The sequence below is a fragment of the Moschus berezovskii genome, chromosome 5 (genome assembly GCF_049115385.1).
Source record: "Moschus berezovskii isolate FMDL1 chromosome 5, NW_MosBer_1.0, whole genome shotgun sequence".
NCBI lineage: Eukaryota > Metazoa > Chordata > Mammalia > Artiodactyla > Moschidae > Moschus > Moschus berezovskii.
The window spans coordinates 21962710-21975711 of NC_142464.1; the positions used below are offsets into that span (position 1 = coordinate 21962710).

The 13002-nt window shown below is 39.3% G+C and overlaps 1 protein-coding gene across 2 annotated transcripts in view; it reads left to right on the forward strand.

Moving 5' to 3' along the window:
* ELOVL6 (ELOVL fatty acid elongase 6) overlaps positions 1 to 13002 on the forward strand; it is a 169228-nt gene that overhangs the window by 99110 nt on the left and 57116 nt on the right. For both annotated transcript variants that reach the window (XM_055435145.2, XM_055435144.2), the window contains exon 3: positions 11708 to 11839. In XM_055435145.2, the coding sequence (XP_055291120.1) occupies positions 11708 to 11839 (132 nt within the window). The remainder of the gene's footprint in view (positions 1 to 11707; positions 11840 to 13002) is intronic.

Consider the following 13002-nt stretch of genomic DNA (forward strand, 5'->3'; position numbering starts at 1 on the left):
GGGAGGGAACACAGCTCCACCCATCAACAGAAAATTGGATTAAAGGTTTACTAAACATGACCCTGATTGAGGTCATATCTGAATGGTCTAGTGGTTTTCCCGACTTTCTTCAATTTAAGTCTGAACTTCGCAATAAGGAGTTCATGATCTGAGCCACAGTCAGCTCCTGGTCTTGTTTTCGCTAACTGTATACAGCTTCTCCATCTTTGGTTGCAAAGAATATAATCAATCTGATTTCGGTGTTGACCATCTGGTGATGTCCATGTGTAGAGTCTTCTCTTGTGTTGTTGGAAGAGGGTGTTTGCTATGACCAGTGCATTCTCTTGACAAAACTCTATTAGCCTTTGCCCTGCTTCATTCCGTGCTCCAAGGCCAAATTTGCCAGTTACTCCAGGTGTTTCTTGACTTCCTACTTTTGCATTCCAGTCCCCTAGAATGAAAAGGACATCTTTTTTGGGTGTTAGTTCTAAAAGGTCTTGTAGGTCTTCATAGAACCGATTAACTTCGGCTTCTTCAGCATTACTGGTTGGGGCATAGGCCTGGATTACTGTAATATTGAATGGTTTGCCTTGGAAACGAACAGAAATCATCCTGTCATTTTTAAGATTGCATCCAAGTACTGCATTTCGGACTCTTTTGTTGACCATGATGGCTACTCCATTTCTTCTAAGGGATTCCTGCCCACAGTAGTAGATATAATGGTCATCCGAGTTAAATTCACCCATTCCAGTCCATTTTAATTCACTGATTCCTAGAATGTCGACGTTCACTCTTGCCATCTCCTGTTTGACCACTTCCAATTTGCCTTGATTCATGGACCTAACATTCCAGGTTCCTATGCAATATTGCTCTTTACAGCACCGGACCTTGTTTCTATCATTGGTCACATCCACAACTGGGTATTGGTTTTGCTTTTGCTCCATCCCTTTATTCCTTCTATAGTTATTTCTCCACTGAGCTCCAGTAGCATACTGGGCACCTACCGACCTGGGGAATTCCTCATTCAGTATCCTATCATTTTGCCCTTTGTTACTGTTCATGGGGTTCTCAAGGCAAGTATACTGAAGTGGTTTGCCATTCCCTTCTCCAGGGGACCACATTTGGCTGTGGTCCATGTGATTAGATCAGCTAGTTTCCTGTGATTATGATTTCAGTTTGTCTGCCCTCTGGTGCCCCCTAGCAATACCTACCGTCTTATTTGGGTTTCTCTTACCTTGGTCGTGGAAAATCTCTTCACAGCCGCTCCAGCAAATCCCTTATGATTATGCAGTGGAAGTGAGAAATAGATTTAAGGGACTAGATCTGATTGACAGAGTGCCTGATGAACTCTGGACGGAGGTTCGTGACATTGTACAGGAGACAGGGACCAAGACCATCCCCATGGAAAAGAAATGCAAAAGAGCGAAATGGCTGTCTGAGGAGGCCTTACAAATAGCTGTAAAAAGAAGAGAGGCGAAAAGCAAAGGAGAAAAGGAAAGATATAAGCATCTGAATGCAGAGTTCCAAAGAATAGCAAGGAGAGATAAGAAAGCCTTCCTCAGTGATCAATGCAAAGAAATAGAGGAAAACAACAGAATAGGAAAAACAAGAGACCTCTTCAAGAAAATTAGAGATTCCAAGGGAACATTTCATGCAAAGATGGGCTCGATAAAGGACAGAAATGGTATGGACCTAACAGAAGCAGAAGATATTAAGAAGAGGTGGCAGGAATACACAGAAGAACTGTACAAAAAAGATCTTCACGACCAAGATAGTCACGATAATGTGATCACTGACCTAGAGCCAGACATCTTGGAATGTGAAGTCAAGTGGGCCTTAGAAAGCATCACTACGAACAAAGCTAGTGGAGGTGATGGAATTCCAGTTGAGCTATTTCAAGTCTTGAAAGATGATGCTGTGAAAGTGCTGCACTCAATATGCCAGCAGATTTGGAAAACTCAGCAGTGGCCACAGGACTGGAAGAGGTCAGTCTTCATTCCAATCCCAAAGAAAGGCAATGCCAAAGAATGCTCAAACTACCGCACAATTGCACTCATCTCACACGCTAGTAAAGTCATGCTCAAAATTCTCCAAGCCAGGCTTCAGCAGTATGTAAACCGTGAACTCCCAGATGTTCAAGCAGGTTTTAGAAAAGGCAGAGGCACCAGAGATCAAATTGCCAACATCCGCTGGATCATGGAGAAAGCAAGAGAGTTTCAGAAAAACATCTATTTCTGCTTCATTGACTATGCCAAAGCCTTTGACTGTGTGGATCACAATAAACTGTGGAACATTCTGAAAGAGATGGGAATCCCAGACCACCTGACCTGCCTCTTGAGAAACCTGTATGCAGGTCAGGAAGCAACAGTTAGAACCGGTCATGGAACAACAGACTGGTTCCAAATAGGAAAAGGTGTACGTCAAGGTTGTATATTGTCACCTTGCTTATTTAACTTATATGCAGAGTACATCATGAGGAACGCTGGGCTGGAAGAAGCACAAGCTGGAATCAAGATTGCTGGGAGAAATATCAATAACCTCAGATATGCAGATGACACTACCCTTATGGCAGAAAGTGAAGAGGAACTCAAAAGCCTCTTGATGAAAGTGAAAGAGGAGAGTGAAAAGGTTGGCTTGAAGCTCAACATTCAGAAAACAAAGATCATGGCATCTGGTCCCATCACTTCATGGGAAATAGATGGAAAAACAGTGGAAACAGTGTCAGACTTTGTTTTTTTGGGCTCCAAAATCACTGCAGATGCTGATTGCAGCCATGAAATTAAAAGACGCTTGCTCCTTGGAAGGAAAGTTATGACCAACCTTGATAGTATATTAAAAAGCAGAGACATTACTTTGCCGACCAAGGTCCGTCTAGTCAAGGCAATGGTTTTTCCCGTGGTCATGTATGGATGTGAGAGTTGGACTGTGAAGAAAGCTGATCGCCGAAGAATCGATGCTTTTGAACTGTGGTGTTGGAGAAGACTCTTGAGAGTCCCTTATACTGCAAGGAGATCCAACCAGTCCATTCTAAAGGAGATCGGTCCTGGATGTTCATTGGAGGGACTGATGCTAAAGCTGAAACTCCAATACTTTGGCCACCTCATGCGACGAGTTGACTCACTGGAAAAGACTCTGATGCTGGGAAAGGTTGGGGGCGGGAGGAGAAGGGGACGACAGAGAATGAGATGGCTGGATGGCATCACCGACTCTGTGGACATGAGTTTGAGTGTACTCCGGGAGTTGGTGATGGACAGGGAGGCCTGGCGTGCTGTGATTCATGGGGTCGCAGAGAGTCGGACACGACTGAGCGACTGAACTGAACTGAACTGAAACATGACCCTGCCCATCATAACAAGATTCAGTCTCTCCCATCAGGAAGCTTCCATAAGCCTCTTATCCTTCTCCATCAGAGGGCCACTGAAAAGCATAATCACAGAAAACTAACCAATCTGATCACATGGACCACAGCCTTGTCTAACTCAATGAAACCATGAGCCATGCTGTGTAGGGCCACCCAAGATGGACAGGTCATGGCGGAGAGTTCTGACAAAATGTGGTCCACTGGAGAAAGGAATGCCAAATCACTTCAGTGTTCTTGCCTTGAGAACCCTATGAACAATATGAAAAGTATTAAGTACCTACAGTTAAAGGTTGTGCTGCATGATTGTGCATTTAAGAGTGCATTTACTAAACAAGAGTCCGTAGCATCTAGAAATTTCTAGTTATCTGGTGATAAAACAGTGCAGTTTACCATTATACCCAGCTATGGAGGCCTGTCAGAACATGAAGTATTATTGGATTACTGTTGAAGTTTTAGGGACGTCATCTATCCACATTAAATAGTAAGTGGGCCTGTGGCAAGTCATTTTCATCTTGACTGTAATTGAAACTTTACCAAAGAGATACCAGGATGGAAATACAGTTTTAATTCAGTTAAATCACCCTTTTGTCTAAAGAAAAATTTTCTTCTAGCAAAATGGAAAAATCATAATATTCAACTATGAATGATAAATTTTTACTCAGTTGATACTTCCTCAGATGATTCCCTCTCTGAATAGAACCCTAAACTTCGTTCTAAATCAACTCAAAGCATTAACATTTTTATTTTTTGTGTATTTACTTATTTTTACTACAATTTTCAAAGTTAATACTCCTTTTACAGTTATTGCAAAACATTGGTTATATTTCCCTCTTGTAAAGTACAGCCTTGTAGCCTACCTTACATCCAACAGTTGATTTCTCCTACCCTCCCACCTTTACACTCCTCTTCCTTTCCCCGCTGCTAACCAGTATTGCTCTATATCTGTGAGACTGCTTCATTTTTCTTATATTCATTACTTTGCTGTATTTTTTTAGATTCCTTGTACAAGTAATATCATACAGTATTCTTTTTGTCTGTCTCATTTCACTTAGCATAATGGCCTTCCAAGTCCATCCATTGTTGTCGAAACATTATTTAAATTTCACCATAGTGAAAGATTTATGTAGGATACAATAAGTCACTTGTTTTTTATTATAATATTTATACTCAGTTCCTATAATTGACTGGGGGCTTCCCAGGTGGCACTAGTGGTAAAGAACCTGCCTGTCAATGTAGGAGACATTAAGAGATGTGGGTTCAATCCCTGGGTCAGGAAGATCCCCTGGAAAACTAGTGATTACCACTAGTGGAGAAGGGTGTGGCAACCCACTCCAATATTCTTGCCTGGAAAATCCCCATAGACACAGGAGCCTGGAGGGCTACAGTACATAGAATCGCAGACAGTCAGAGACAACGGAAGCGATAGCACTCATTATTGACTGCCTGGGACCCAGATAGAGCCTAGACAATTGATTTTTGTTTACCTCCATGCTTGATCACAGCCATTTCAATTTTGGTAGTTTTGCCCAATATGTGTGAATGCAGCCACGTGACCCTGAACCAATGTCATCAGCACACCCCACCTCATTTCCTTTTCTGTAGAACAAAAACATTTGTCCCTCATGGTTCTCAAATTCTGCATGTTTATATTGATTAACTTGGTTGCCCTAGCTGTGGAATTGAAGATTCTTAAAGAGATCTTTAGTAAACATGTGAAAAACGGAACAGCCCTGGCCAGGAACCTAGCAGTACCTTAGGACTAATTCTCGTTCTAGAACTGAAGAAATTTGAGGAAAGACTACAGAGGGAAGACTTTTTATTCTTTGGTTAGTTCTTCTAGGCACATTATTTTTCCCTTCGGCTAGAATGATAGGATCATATGGACATTCTTTAATTTGGTTCATAATTGTGAGTAATATAATTAATGTAAGTATAACTGAACTTGGAATTAGAGTGAATGAGCAAGAGAAAGAATAATAAATCATTGAAAGGAAGAGTTTTCAATGATACATATAGTGAATTTGTTCTGAAGAGGATTTGGATCAGACTTCCACTGCCCAGAAAATGTGGCAGTTGAAACAAAGGTGTAGAGATTGCTCTTCATCTTTTCACAAACTGTGCCACAAAGTTACGCAATAGCCTTGTAGTTCTGTAAAGGGGTTTAAGGAACTCTTATAACACAGCAGATAAACTCTTCTTACCATAGGACTGAGGCTACTTAATCTCTAAGTCAGGCTCCTTGGCCATAACATGAAGAAAATGTTTTACCTAAGGATGATTAAGAGAATTAAATACCAAAGCTTTTTAGCACTATCTCTACCCCCAGGAATCACTCCTTAAATCATAATACTATGATTATTGTCACTTATCATTACCTTTAATTAGAAAAGAATATATGCTTTTGCTTATGACTACTGTCTACAGTAACAATAAATTTTGTTATTCTTGAGTGAATCCTTATGTGCATAGAAGTAGAGATAGTGATTCTGAGTTTTAAAGTAATGCCATATACTTTCAAACTTCAAAGGAGTAAAGCAATAAATGTGTTTATGGCCAAAACTGCTTTATTCTTCAAATGTTCAATACTTAACAGTTTCCATAAAATTGTCTCACTTTTCTTCTTCTCTTTGAAATACAGAAATAGTCTCTTTCTTTCTGGAGGAAGAAAATGGATCATTTTTTTTCCTAAATATTTTATTCTTTGGTTATTAAGACATTAACTGGGAAAGGGAAAGTGAAAAGTGAAACTGTTGCTGAGTTGTGTCCGACTCTTTGTGACCCCCCCATGGACTGTAGTCTGCCAGGTTCCTCTGTCCACGGAATTCTCCAGGCAAGAATACTGGAGTGGGTAGCCATTCCCTTCTCCAGGGGATCTTTTCAACCCAGGGATCTAACCTGGCTCTCCCACATTGCAGGAAGATTCTTTTCCATCTGAGCCACCAACTGTTGATTTATTCAGTGTTCTCTGAGCTTCCATGTGCCTGAGTACATTAATTATATTTTCTCTTATCAGAAAATTCAATATGACAAGATCATGATCATTCAACAAACATTTATTAAGCACTAGTCTGTGCCAGGTCTTATGTTTACAAGAGTTTGTGACACTCAGTGGAAGTGATTTATTTAAATCTATTTACCAACTGATTTCCAAAATCACCACTTTATTTGGTGGTGTTCACCAGGTCAGTCACTTGCAATCACTGGAAGAAGAGTGATGCTGTGTGAACAATAAGATCTCTCAAAGTCAGCAATTCGTGGCAGTCATTGGAGAAAAAATACAAAGCCCTTTACAAGTAATGCTCTTTGGGTGAATGCATTTTTCTTTTTGTATTACATCTCAGAACTTATTTTTCAGCCCTTGAGTGAGGAGTACCCATTTTAAAAGAAACATTGCTTTATCATATCAGAAAGTACTCAGACGTTTCAGTTATTTGTAATATATAGCTTCTGTTACTTTCTATTGAATTGTACTCTACGAAAACTTTGTGTTTTTGTTCTTTATGGCATTATCGATACTATTGTTCACTTCTCCTTGGTACACTAATAAATGTGCAGGACATGCAGATTCTATTCTATTTACCTAGACCTTCCTGTCTAAAAGTCCCACTTAAACCTAACAAAAAGAAAAAAAGACTCATAAGATCCTGTGTTCCATCATTTTTTATTGCTTTCATCTCTTCATTATTTTTTCTTTTTTACTTCTGAAATTTCATTTACTTTTCTGAACATTTTTTAGACTTGTTAAAAATTACCATTTTTAGATTTTCATTAAAAATAACAGTGTAACACCTAGGACCTATTGTACAGCACATGGAACTCTACTCAGTGTTCTGTGCCAGCCTGGATGAGCAGGAGGTTTGGAGGAAAATGGATACGTGTGTATATGGCTGAGTCCCTTCGCTGTTTACCTGAAACTGCCACAAGATTGTTGATTAAAAAAAATAATTTATTTCGTTAATACAAAATAAAAAGTTTAAAGTTTGCAAAGTAATCAGCTTACTAATATATGGGGAAGCCAATTAAAAAATTATGTTATTTGATGTAACTCAAATGAAGATGGACTTTAGCTAAAAATTTCCTATGGATTCTTATATAATTTAGTAATAAAAATGGGTGAAGTTCTGTTAGATTCAGCTGTTCTTAAAACTTGATTCTCTTGAATTTTTCTTTTGGTTTAGAATGCCTGAGCTCTTGGTTGTTTTCCGAATTTCATACATTATGTTGATAAAACACTTTTCAAAAATAAACAAGTTCTTTAAAAGTGTTTGTTGGTGGGTAGGTATTTCCTGAAATGTGAGGGTTTTTTTTTTTTACTTTATTTATTTTTTAATTGAAGGATAATTGCTTTACAGAATTTTGTTGTTTTCAAACCTCAACATGAATCAGCCATAGGTATACAGCCCCTCCCTCTTGAACCTCCCTCCCATCTCCCTCCCATTCCATGCCTTGGTGTTGATACAGAGCCCCTGTTTGAGTTTCCTGAGCCATACAGCAAATTCCAGTTGGCTATCCATTTTACATATGGTAATAGAAGTTTCCATGTCACTCTCTCCATAATCTCACCCTCTCCTCTATGTCTGTTTCTCCACTGCTGCCCTGCAAATAAATTCTTCAGTGCCATCTTTCTAGATTCCGTATGTATGCCTTAGTATACGATATTTCTTTCTGACTCACTTCACTCTGTATAATAGGCTCTAGGTTCATCCACCTCATCAGAACTGACTCAAATGTGTTCCTTTTTATGGCTGAGTAATATTCCATTGTGAATATGAACCAAAAATTCTTCATCCATTCATCTGTTGATGGACACCTAGGTTGCTTCCATGTTCTAGCTATTGTAAACAGTGCTGGAATGAACAATGGGATACATGTGTCTTTTTCAATCTTGGTTTCCTCAGGGTATATGCCTAGGAGTGGGACTGCTGGGTCATATGGTGGTTTTATTCCTAGTTTTTTAAGGAATCTCCATACCGTCATCCATAGTGGTTGGATCAATTTACATTCCCACTAACAGTGCAAGAGCGTTCCCTTTTCCCCACCCCCTCTCTAGCATTTATTATTTATAGACTTTTTGATGATGACCATTCTGACCAGTGAGAGGTTATATCTCATTGTAGTTTTGATTCACATTTCTCTAATAATAAGCAGTGTTGAACATCTTTTCATGTGTTTGTTAGCCATCTGTATGTCTTCTTTGGAGAAATGTCTGTTTAGGTCTTTTCCCACTTTTTGATTGGATTGTTTATTTTTCTGGTACTGAGTTGTATGACTGCTTGTATATTTTGGAAATTAATCTGTTGTCAGTTGTTTCATTTGCTGCTATTTTCTCCCATTCTGAGGGTTGTCCTCTTACCTTGCTTATAGTTTCCTTTGCTGCACAAAAGCTTTTAAGTTTAATCTTGTTTACTTTTGTTTTTATTTCCATTACTCTAGGAGGTGGGTCATGAGGATCTTGCTTTGTGTCATCCAGTGTTCTGCCTATGTTTTCTCTAAGTTTTATAGTTTCTGGTCTTTCATTTAGGTCTTTAATCCATTTCAAGTTTATCTTTGTGTATGGTGTTAGGAAGCATTCTAATTTCATTCTTTTACATGTAGCTGTCCAGTTTTCCCAGCACCACTTATTGAAAAAGCTGTCTTTGCCCCATTGTATATTCTTGCCTCCTTTGTCAAAAATAAGGTACCCATAGGTTCAGTTCAGTCACTCAGTCGTGTCTGACTCTATGCGACCCCATGGACTGTAGCATGCCAGGCCTCCCTATCCATCACCAACTCCTGGAGTTTACTCAAACCCATGTCCATTGAGTTAGTGATGCCATCCAACCATCTCATCCTCTGTTGTCCCCTTCTCCTCCTGCCCTCAGTCTTTCCCAGCATGAAGGTCTTTTCAAATGAGTCAGCTCTTCGCATCAGGTGGCCAAAGTATTGGAGTTTCAGCTTCAGCATCAGTCCTTCCAATGAATATTCAGGACTGATCTCCTTTAGGATGGACTGGTTGGATCTCCTTGCAGTCCAAGGAACTCTCAAGAGTCTTCTCCAACACCACAGTTCAAAAACATCAGTTCTTTGCTCAGCTTTCTTTATAGTCCAACTCTCTCATCCATACATGACTACTGGAAAAACCATAGCTTTATGTAGAAGGACCTTTGTTGGCAAAGTAACGGGTTTATTTCTGGGCTTTCTATCTTTTTCCATTGGTCTATATTTTTGTTTTTGTGCGAGTACTGTACTGTCTTGATGACTGTAGCTTTGTAGTATAATCTGAGGTCAAGAAGGTTGATTCCTCCAGCTCCATTCTTCTTTCTCAAGACTGCTTTGGCCATTTGGGATCTTTTGTGTTTCCATATGTATTGTGAAATTTTTTGTTCTAGTTCTGTGAAAAATGCCATTGGTAAATTGATAGGGATTGCATTGAATCTGCAGATTGCATTTGGTAGTATAGTCATTTTCACAGTATTGATTCTTCCTACCCAGGAACATGGACTATCTCTCCATCTGTTTATGTCATCTTTGATTTCTTTCATCAGTGTCTTATAATTTTCTGCATACAGTTCTTTTGTCTCCTTAGGTAAGTTTATTCCTGGATATTTTATTCTTTTTGTTATAGTGGTCAATGGGATTGATTCCTTAATTTCTCTTTCTGATATTTCATTGTTAGTATATAGGAATGCAAGTGATTTCTGTGTATTGATTTTATATCCTGAGACTTTGCTAAATTCGCTGTTTAGTAATTAGTAATTCACTCTAGTAATTATCTGACACTATCGTTAGGGTTTTCTGTGTATAGTATCTTGTCATCAGCAAACAGTGAGATCTTTACTTCTTCTTTTCCAATCTGGATTCCTTTTATTTCTTTTTCTTCTCTGGTTGCTGTTCAGAATTATGTTGAATAATAGTGATGAAAGTGGCACCCTTGTCTTGTTCCTGATCTTAGGGTGAATGCTTTCAGTTTTTTCCATTGAGAATGTTTGCTGTGGGCTTATCATATATGGCCTTTATTATGTTGAGGTAGGTTTCCTTCTTTGCCCATTTTTTGAAGCATTATAATCATAAATGGGTGCTGAAGACCCTGTGTTCCATCATTTTTTTTAAATCTCCTTTCATCTCTCCATTCTTAATACTGAGTTCTGTTTGTTTCCAAGAGTATTTTAAAGCAAATCCAAGACATATAATTTCACCCATAAATATTAACTGATAACTTTTAAAATTATGACTGATAACTTTCTGATTTTATTAAAGATTTTTTTAAACATCTGTTCAAATAAGTATCCCCAAAAGTTCAACACGTTATATTTAATTATGTCTCTCAAGTTGCTTTTAATATAGAACAGCCCTAGATTTTGATTTCTTACCACTGACATTTTGAAGAAAGAAAGTCAGCTGTCCTACAGAATGTCCTGGGCTTGCCAGGTGGCTCTGTGATAAAGAATCTGCCTGCCAAGATGGAGACGAGGGTTCAATTCCTGGGTGGGGAAGATCCCCTGGGAAAGGAAATGGCAACTCACTCCAGTTTTCTTGCCTGGAGAATCCCATGGACAGAGGAGCCTGGCAGGCTACAGTCCACAGGGTTGCAAAGAGTTGGACACAATTTAGCAACTAAATAACAGAATGTTTCAGTTTGGCTTTATCCCCTATCTTTCCTATAAGCAGGTAGAAAAGTCAGATATTTGCCAAGATTCAACCTCAAGGTTTTAGACTACTGTACTGTAAGAAGTTCTTCCTGTTTCATTGTATGATGTCTGACAATTAGGCTTATTATTAATGATTATACTGAAATTTAATACCTGCCTCCCCTGGTGAAGATGTCAGGAATCCATCTTTCAGGAGCCCTAATTCATGTAGCTTGACTTTATTGTTTTAATTCATGAAGTGTTTCTCCAAAATCATTTTTAGTATCATTAGTCTATTGGGAAGATGCCATTTTTAAAGGCTTTCTTGTCCTAGGACACAGGTCTGTCACCTAGTTTTTCTATTTCCAACAAAATGGTCCCTTTAAATTAATCCATATAAATTGTCCAACAAACTCTGAAAATCAGTTCTCTTGGTAAAAAGGTTTCTTTTTGTACCTCAGTACCATGTTGATAAAATGTTTCGAGTCACAGAGCCCTAAAAGAAAATACATCTATCCTGACATGAGTTAAGCTGGATGGCCTACTTTATCAGGGGAGGAGTCACTAGCCACCATGTTGCCAAATGGACTAAAGTTTCTGTCCTTAGTGAAGGGGGCACACTCCCAAGAGTATATTTTCAGTGAGTAGGAAGAGAAGAGTGGTATAAAAGTTGGTGAAGCAATATACGTTTCTAATGAATAAAGATAAATTGCTTAAAGATCTTCATTTCATAAGATCTTGTTTTTCTGTTTGTTCGTAGGAAGAAGTCTTTCCTGTTTTCCGCTCTGTACGCTGCCTTTGTCTTTGGTGGTCGTCACCTAATGAACAAGCGGGCGAAGTTTGAACTGAGGAAGCCTTTAGTGCTCTGGTCTCTGACCCTTGCAGTCTTCAGGTAGGTTTTGTTTTTTTTTCCCAAATAAAATCCATCTATTTCGTCAGATTATCCGAAAGACAACAATGTTTAATCCTGCATCTCGTATTTTTTATTTTTAAGGATGTAAAATAACACCACATCCCGAGAGAAAGGCTTCTTGCAGCTAAGCTTGCCATGCTCTGTTCATTTTGAGAACCCGCAGGCCATCTCCTCTCTGGTCCAAACTGTTCGTGCAGTAACTCAGTTTATGTCTTAGGACTAGAAGCAGTACATCAGTTCCATTTTTGGCGTATAAATATAGATGTGGGGGTAAATGGAAAGCTGTAGCAGTAAGCTGTGGAAGTTGTATGGTAGTTTTCAGATGGTGTGGGCATACTCTTACTGACTGGTACATAGTCAAAAATGGCTTTCGGGCATTTGATGAAACACTGGACCAGAGAATCCTTCTGTTCCGTATCCCCAAAGCATCCTCCACCTGAACTGACTCACAGGTGTGTGCTTATGCATTCAGGTCTTAATTTGAGTCAGACAAAACTCGTCATAGAGGCTGGTCAGGATCAGGCCTGGTCTTTCCAGGAATATCTGCCAATCAACATGCAGACACACTCCTGGAACCCTGAAGGGACATGTCTAGTTTTGTAATATTTGGTGCTTTGACAATCATAAGATGAATTAACACACAGCTGGTATCCAAACAGGTGCCAGAACTTACCGACAGTGCTAACAAAGGCACCTAATCCATTTGTGTTTTGCTTGTCAAAACCAGCAGGTTGATAACTAGGCTTGGGGGCTGGTAGGGCAGCAGATAAAAATATGCTACAGAATAAAAAGCTACTCTTTCTAATATATAGGAGTACTTCTACTTTTCTTCTATTGCATATTAACAGTTCTACTTTTCTGGTGGTTCAGTGGTAAAGAATCCACCTGCAATGCAGGAAACAGTAAACACCGGCTTCGATCTCTGGGTTGGGAAGAGCCCCTGGAGGAGGGCATGGCAACCCACTCCAGTGTTCTTGCCTGGAGAATTCCATGGACAGAGGAGCCTGGCGGGCTACAATCCATGAGGTCGCAAAGAGTAGGACATGACTGAAGCAACTTAGCATGCACCACTAAGGAGAAACACATGGAATCATTAAAAGCCTCATTAGTCACTTAAGGCTTTTTAAAGATGATAAGGCAGG